The 8,825-nt window shown below is 39.4% G+C and overlaps 1 protein-coding gene across 1 annotated transcript; it reads left to right on the plus strand.

Annotated features, from left to right (window-relative positions):
• The first annotated feature begins 6,077 nt into the window (after nucleotides 1-6,077).
• Nucleotides 6,078-8,564, plus strand: LOC148012657 (uncharacterized). Its single transcript, XM_087669017.1, has one exon. The coding sequence runs from the start codon at nucleotides 6,476-6,478 to the stop codon at nucleotides 7,124-7,126; it is 651 nt and encodes a 216-aa protein (XP_087525143.1). The 5' UTR covers nucleotides 6,078-6,475; the 3' UTR covers nucleotides 7,127-8,564.
• The last annotated feature ends 261 nt before the right edge of the window (nucleotides 8,565-8,825 follow it).

The following is an 8,825-nucleotide window of genomic DNA, read 5'->3' on the forward strand; positions in this document are numbered from 1 at the left end:
AACTATTCAATAAACCTTCAAAAGATTTCAACCTTTATCAATCATCAATCCATGCTTCATACAGAAGAAAATCAGAACAAAACAGAAGCTATACAGAAGGTATCAAAACCAATCAGAACCTCAACAGAACCTATCAGAACATCTCATAGCTTCATATCTCCACTAAAAATCATCATGAGATTCCAAAACATAATCAATATCATCCAAAAAACTCTCAAACACTTCCATTAACAACCATACATCACTCTAAATCCATCAAAAATCAATCATTCAGACCTCAAAAACAACAAAAATCAGTCAAAAAATCAGTATTTTTCCACTCTCAACACTCTCTCATGTTTGCAATATGAAAACATTTGTGCAAGTGCTCCAAATCGATAGAACTTGTATTATATTGGATTGTGATACATGTTGCAACAAACAATTTTCTCTTTTCTTATGTGTATGTGTGTGTGTGTCTCATAAGTAGTTCTCTCTATTTCACAACAAACACACACACACACACACACACACACACACACACACTCTCTCTCTCTCTCTCTCTCTCTCTCTCTCTCTCTCTCTCTCTCTCTCTCTCTCTCTCTCTCTCATAAGTAGTTCTCTCTATTCCACATCAGTGGTGCTTGATATATGCCCAAAAGAAAAAGAGAACCAAGTGGACTATGTGGAATAAAACTGGAGGTTGCCAAAAAGTGCTCACTCAAAAGCTTGCTCTGAAAGCTCGCTTCTCATACGCACTCAAGAGTGTCGGGGATCGCTCTTATGCAAATTGTAATAATGGATCTTGGCCATGCTAGTCGAAAAATAATTGGAAAAAAATAAAGGGCATATGCAAGGTGAGAGAAGGTTGAGAAGGTTAGTCTAGGAAAATGCAATAGGAGGGTGCACAAAAATTGAGGCCATTTATAAAAATTAAAAAGTGAATGGATAAGATCATTCTTGTGATGTGCAATCTTGTGAGCTCTCTTCTTGCTTCTTGCTTATGTGAGAGAAGGAGAGATTGAGAGATATACAGAGATAGATAGAGAGAGGGGGGGGAGTGTGACATAGAGCGAGGGACTAATTAGAGAAGCTCTTGCTTCCTCCCCCTCCTCTTCTTCTTCTTCTCCTTCTCCTCCTCCTTCTTTGCAAAGCTTGCATGGAGATCAAAGCAAAGGAGGTGGAGCTTATTTAAAGTGCATTGCAAGGATTGTGGAGTCATCAATAAGTCTTTTATGGATAGACTACAATGATAAGGTAAATTGGTGAGTTCACTACATTTTTTTGGAGAGCTTACAATGGTTAGATGAGAGGTAGCCATCGCCATATTGCTCAAAATGGTTGAAACAATAAGCATTTTATTAAGTAGGATTTATAGCATATGGAAGCACTGATAGATAGTAGAACCACTTGCCATTATGATTGCAAAGCAAAGAGAGAATGGGATATTGTAATAACATTAAATCAATCCCAAAACTAAACCAAAAATGAATGTAACATGAGAACAATAATTCACTTATTATTATCCACAAAGTAAAAGCACTAGAGTGTCTGTTGATACAAGTGTCCGCTCTCAAGAAAGTAGCTCAAAATTGAATTTACACAATGCAGCCCATAATACTACAATAAATAATAAGATAACTATAGGCAAAAGTCCAAAATAAAGTGCTCCTTTTGCCAAGAAATTTTGAATAGCAATATGACTTACAATACAACTCACCGTGTCGTCCAAGAAAGAGCATGCAACTCTAAGTCCAAAATAAAGTGCTCCTATTGCCAAGAAATTTCGAATAGCACTATGACTTACAATACAACTCACCGTGTCGTCCAAGAAAGAGCATGCAACTCTAAGTACCAATTACTATTAGAGAATCCAAAAGTGTTAGATATAGATGCATCCAAAGCATGGGGTAACCATGTCCATAAGCTAACTATGCATAAGAGATCTCTAAATACGTGTGAGATCTATCACACTACAACGAACTCATTGCTTCTGAATATTGAATCCCAATATATAATAGCATGTATCCATGACTGACAATCTATCTCATAAGAGGAAGTACTGGAGAACCAACCATCAAATAGAAATACAATGGTCAATGACTATAAGGACAAGCTTTACATAAACCGATGAGGATAAAGAGATATTCCAAGGGCTTCAAAGGCCAAGCTTTGAAAATAATCCCACTAGAAGCAAATTGGAGTATCCATCGAAAGCTCAATGCATATACATCATGACATCTGAATCCCAATAATACTAAGTAATGCATCCGAGAGTATATAAATGATATAAATATCCAAGCCTATAGCTTGTAAAGCATTAACCAATAAAACCTCTACCAAGCATTAACCAATACAACCTCTACCAAGTATGAATGTGACAAAGCTTGAAATGAAAGCTCGAAGATCAAACAAGGGCATGTTTAGCATAACCATCAATGGTTAATATGTGTTTGGTCCAAGAGCATTCTCGAGTAGTATAAAGGTGTATATTTTATTGATAAGACATAAGCTTGTTGTCTAGTGTTTATGCCAACAATATCTTCTAATGGTTGAGCAAAACAAGCTCTAATCGATCTATAAAGCCTTTTTGAGCATTAATGCATCATCTTAGCATTAAACATTTAGTGCATAAGCATCAAAGAAGCAGAAACCTTTAACAGTTTGTTACCCTAAACTATGAAGAGCAGATTTGTATATAATAGTGAATCAATGGCTGATCCTCTCAACCTAGAATGATGCCTATAATAGATGCCAAGAATTGAGAATGACCCCCTAAACATTGGGCAAGAAGTAGAAGCACTAGGAGCCAATGGCCAATGCACAATGCAGGAATAGCCCCTAAATATACATTCCAATTTACGGCTATTCCCTGGGGCTTATCCCTTTTATATTGATGCCTTGGGGTACTTCGACACTAAGTGGAGATCCTCTTCAAGTTGGGAAACAAGCTAGAAAGGAGGGAAAGTTATTATGTACCTCAGTTGGAAAAATGTGTAGTTGCCATGGAAGCTCGGTTGAGGCTCCTCAAATACCAGTGCTGCCACCATTTGAAAAGGTGATCAAGAGTGAGAGTATGAGAAAAGCTCAAGCAGAAGCAAGAGAGCAATGGTTATGAAGGTTTGAACTCAAGAGAGCATGAACACTATGCAGAAACTCTAATAGTCACTATGTGTGATCCACCTTTTTATTATTCCATAGTAAAGAATAATGAATAAATATGATAGTGATGGGCAAATGCCACATGTAGTGCACATGTATGCAGGCACTAGGTACAAGATAAATAGAGGCAGCTAGACACAAGTGGCCTTTAACTCCCAACATGAATATATGGAGCAAGGATTGCTTGCCAAAGGACATTTGTATATTGAGCTAGGTTTGTATCTATGCCTAGCCTATGTTTGTGTTAAAAGAAGTGTAATTTAGCTTATAGAGCTTGTGATGGAGCTCTATGAGCAAGGTGTCAAACATAAGTACTAATTAAGGCTTGTTGGAGAATTAAGTTTACAAGCTTTAATGCATTGCCATGTAAAAAACTAATAAGTACGAGTCATTGAGGAAATTGTAAATAGACATAGTTCAACCATAACTTTCTTTTGTTCAAAGATACCATCCCATGCATGTTTTGGGCAATGACTAAAAGCTTTGCTTCAAAGCAATTATGCAAATAATGTTGTTTTTGATACGTCGATTCTTCGTGTGGTGGTTTTCTTAGAGAACATTGGCTTGCTAATTCACAAGGGATTTCACATGCCCCATGCTACTTGGGTTAGAATGTAAGCATGGTAATACTTAACTCAAGCTATTCCCCCTTCATATGGTGATCAAGTGGTACAAGTGTTTGTGTGGCTTTGTTGCTACTAAGGATCATAAACATCTAACATGGGTAGAGGTGGAATTTCCCAAGAGTATGCAAGCAATTGCTAGGATAGCACATTTCTCGAAAAGCTAGTGCATTAAATGTGGCAACTTGAAAATTAGAACCTTAACTCCCAAGAAACAATGAGCTTAATAAAGCTACTAACAAAACCCATTGATGGACCTTTTTCAAATGTGGTACTCATTGTTGTGATTTTTCCTGTGTGGTACTCATGATGGACCTTTTTCCAATGTGGTACTCATTGTGCGGTACTCATAGGTTCTTAAAAATCCAAGATAAACAATAAAATGAAGAGTCTATGTTACTTTAGTCAAGTCTACCTTTTACTTTTCACTTGGAGGTGTCGACTCTTCATTGTAATTCAAACTTTTGAGTATTTATCCCTCATCCATGTAATTGTCTAAGGCTCTTTTCTCTTTTAGCCTTCGATCAAAACAATTACTTGATTTGTGCTGCAAGTATACATTTTGACATGCACAATACTTGTTACCTTTCTTTGCAAATATTTGTTGACGAGTTTTAATTTCTCCCATTCCAGAGGAAATTTGGACCCCATGTATGGCTTGAAGTGGCTAATAAATCCCTGCACAACTTAGTGATATGGAGTTTAATATGCATCACTAGTTCTATAGTAAACCACTATTGCAAACCATGCAAGTTTAGAGGAACTTATTCTATTACAAGTTATTTACAACGATAATACTAGATTTGTGTTCTATTGAAAAACTAAGATATAAACCTTTAACATTGGGAAAGCCAAAGAAGAGAAATGTGTTAGTTTGTCCTTATGCCCCTCGGATAAGCTTTTCTACATAGGAGAAACTAGTGGATGGCTATGTTCATAACTTGGTACCATTGGACATGGATATAACTGGCCTTATTAGCCAAACATGTTGCATTCTTAACTACAGTTTTATCTCTCACCAAGTGCATTTGGCATTTGTGGTTTTTATAAAAGAACTCTATTGCAAGTAAGAGGCTGTAGAATTAGAGACATCACTCCACATAGCTATAATATAATGTCATAATACCATTAGTTGACAATACATCCCGTGTATTTGATTATTTGACATGCTTTTGTGACTTCTTAGTTTTAGGAAGTATTCTTTGGTTGTGTCACTCACCATAGAAAATGTTCAACTCTTTGGTTGTGTTGAATAGTAGAAACACCATCACTACTAGTCTTAATGTGTGAATGGTCAGAATGTGAAGATTTACAACTCACCATAGAAAATGTTCAACTCTTTGGTTGTGTTGAATAGTAGAAACACCATCACTACTAGTCTTAATGTGTGAATGGTCAGAATGTGAAGACAATGTAAATCGAACGTAATAACATTGAAATATTAGAAAAATGTTGATGTATCAATGCCTATGTAGAATCACTATGATCTTCATAGATGTTTTATCTAGATTAATTGGAAAAAGGATTTGTATCTCTCTCTCACATATAAGCTTTTCTTTTGAGAAATTCTCTCTCTCTCTCTCTCTCTCTCTCTCTCTCTCTCTCTCGTCTAAGGCTCTTTGATATTAATGCTATTCATTGACACTGCAAACAGACCACGGGGCAGGTTGTCTCTATCTATCCTATATAGCGTCTTCTTCTCGACAGATTGGCTATGGCCTACTTTGAAGCGGAAACGGCAAACACCCCATCTTCTGTTTCGACAGCAACTTTGCCACATACAGACACGCAGGCCTGCGGCACGAGGCCTAAACTCCACCGCCAATAATAGCCATGGAAGGGCCTCAAAGAGCTCTAAACTGATGTGACAAGAAATCACTCAGAAACCAAACCCTAACTGAATCAAGAAGTTTAACAGAGCTTAACTGCTGTAGCAAGAAATCATCAGACCCAAGAGTACATGCTATCTCACCGCCATGGTTGGATGCCATGTAAGCATCAGCATCCCCTTTCAGAAGGGTGATCACTGGTAACACTGCCTTTTACCCCATCAATCAATCATTCAGACCCAAGAGTACATGCTATCTCACCCCCATGGTTGGATGCCATATAAGCATCAGCATCCCCTTTCAGAAGGGTGTTCACTGGTAACACTGCCTTTTACCCAATCAATCAATCTGAGTCGCTCACTGATCATTTGGTTAAACAGATGTAAAGTGGCTCACCTTTGAGAGAAAGTGCCTCTCAGCAAAGACGAGATGTGACTTCTGGTAATGCTGCTGGTCTGGGCTTTGGGGTCTAGACTCAGCTTGCACTGAGGTGGCCTGATAGCTACTTGCTAGTCTGTGCCTTGAGCAGCAGCAAACAGGACATGCCTTTTTGCTGTCAATATATGTTGTTATGATGTTGCCCTCAGATCTTTTCCTTTCTGTGATCCTGTTCTTTCATGGAAGCTTCCTCCTTAAAATGCCCAATTGGCTTGGTCCCCCACCCCCTTCTTCCCCAAAATCCCCATTCTTATTTGACATTGTTATGCCCTTCAACCACCACTAGCTCCTCCCCATATAAATTCAGCAGCTTATAAGACCCCCACGAGCTATTATGCCTGATCATGAGCACCTGATCAACCTGCAAGTGCCATCCTACTTGCAAGGCCAGACTGACTGTCATTCCACTTCTCTCACAGGAAAAAGAAAAAAAACCCTAAAGCTATGGGCAACTGCATGTGCATTGGCCATGTCTGCCAATCTCACGATCACAGCATCGCCTCTCCTCCCCATGTTCCTCCCATCAGGGTGGTTCACTCATCAGACCTCCGCATCTCCGAGTTCCGCGAGCAGTCGATGAAGGCAGCCGAGCTGATGCTGGATTTCCCCAACCATTTCTTGGTGCAGCTTGAGAATGGGAATTGTCGCCCGCTGCCGCTCCCGGCAGATGCAGACCTGAAGCCCTGGCATGCTTACCTGCTTCTGCCTATGCACAGGATGAACGCAAGAGTGTCACAAGAGGATATGTCCTCCTTTATCTCTGCCGTTTCGCAGCATCAATATGCTTCTGCACCAGCTAATAACCCCAAAAGCAAGCTAGGCCCCAAGGCTTCAATGTATGGGCAGAGCAGGGTGGCTCCACTGATGCAAGCTGATGAGGAGGGGGATGCAGACCATGGATCAGATAGTGAGCAAGGGACCAGGCGTGTAAGCATTCAAAATGGCTACTCCTGGCCTGCCATGGCTACAGCCCAGCTGGATAATGGAATTCCTGCCTGTGTGAATCGACGCAACCGTAACACGATAACAGGATCGAGGCCATGGGTGCCCAAGCTAGAGACCATTAGTGAGAGCTTGCATGTTCCTGCCTCGTAGATCCACTATCTCTCCCTTTCTTCAGCCAAGATCAAGGATCAGTCTTATAGGAGGATCAGTATAGATAGTATCATAGAGGCAGGCCTAATATTTTGCACCTTCAGAGCCTTCCTTTCACATATCATCCCACAAATGAATGGTACAAAATCTTGAAAAACAAATTTGTCCCCTTCCAATCCCTTTAAATAAAGGTGGGAGCTACTCTAAGGCCTTCCAATCGAAAAGTCACGCGACTCTTCAAATTCGAGGTATGTTGTCAGGGGCATCGATTGGCTAGATGGTCCAATATACCAAGTGATATGAGCTATCAACTCTCTACCAGAGGAGATTTTGTCAATGCCTTGATGATCATGCAACAACATTGTGGGTTGCCAACGGCGATCAAATTGTCATTGGTTTCTCATTGCAACATTGTCAACGTCCATTTCTCAATGTAGCATCATTGAACCTGAACCATCAGATCACGCTTGCTCCAACAGTCCAACACTAGAAAGTATGCAAGGCGATCCAACCAAACCTCCTAGTCACACATGGTGTCTAAAGGAGAAACATATTTTTGTCCACTTGTTAAACAAACCTAAGTACCCTTAGACACTAGCCTATTATCTTATCCCCTAGGTGTGGTTTTGGCTCAAATGATAAGAGCACATATGTTATATCTATGCCCTATTTGTGCAACATCATATTGTAGCCTTGCTAGTCTCATCACTTAGTATTTTTCGTAGTTGTGGGGCAATCTATTAGCCTAGGGCTTCTGAAGGTGGCAATGTAATGATTTCCTTCCACCTTTTTAGCTAATTATGTGTAGAAAATCCATCACTTGATCCATTTCCCAATGTGCGAGAGGAATAACAAACGAGTAGGGAGAAGAAGTAAAGAAAACTCAACAATTCTACGTGAGATAGTCTAAAAGATTGCCCATTCAAAAGTGATCTTCAATAAGAGCAGTTGTGCAACCTTCTTCTAGAATATAACTAGTCAGTACTGGCAACTACTCTATATTATGTAGGCATCTTCCTTGCAACTCGAAAAGGATATAAGTTGCTCACACATTGTATCTCTACTTATAGCCTTCACCTCAACAATTTGGGGTTGCGTCACATAGGATATAAAATATGCCAATGGATTTGCCAGGCAAACTCACCAAAATATGCATGGAAAGTAGGCAAAATGTGCCAACATTTACAAATGCTAATACCAAGTGCACTCATCACCAATCATGACCAACTAGGAAAACTAGCATGATAATTCTACATATTTCACATTTGATATCCAAACAATGTCCAAATGTTTTGTATCAACATCCAATGTCCAAATATTTGATACCAACATTGAATGTCATCACCAAATTACCAAGCCTTATTGAGAGGAGATGGAATTCCCTCCATGTTTTGATGTCCTCATTTAACTAATGAGGATCTTTATGTGTTGATCATCTAGCCTTACATGTAAATAATTTGAACTATGGCTAGGGCTCTCTCTCTCTCTCTCTCTCTCTCTCTCTCTCTCTCTCTCTCTCTCTCTCTCTCTCTCTCTCTCTCTCTCTCTCTCTCTCTCTCTCTCTCTCTCTCTCTCTCTCTCTCTCTCTCTCTCTCTCTCTCATTTTCAAAAGATCCAAGGAAATGTCTTTTCTTTGAGATATTGCAAGTGTGTATTTTCCTCTCATCAAGTTTATATTTCTTGAAGTGGATACCAACAT

This window comes from Lygodium microphyllum, chromosome 27 (assembly GCF_053477565.2).
Source record: "Lygodium microphyllum isolate KBCC chromosome 27, Lygodium_microphyllum_v1.1.10, whole genome shotgun sequence".
In the NCBI taxonomy this organism is placed as follows: domain Eukaryota; kingdom Viridiplantae; phylum Streptophyta; class Polypodiopsida; order Schizaeales; family Lygodiaceae; genus Lygodium; species Lygodium microphyllum.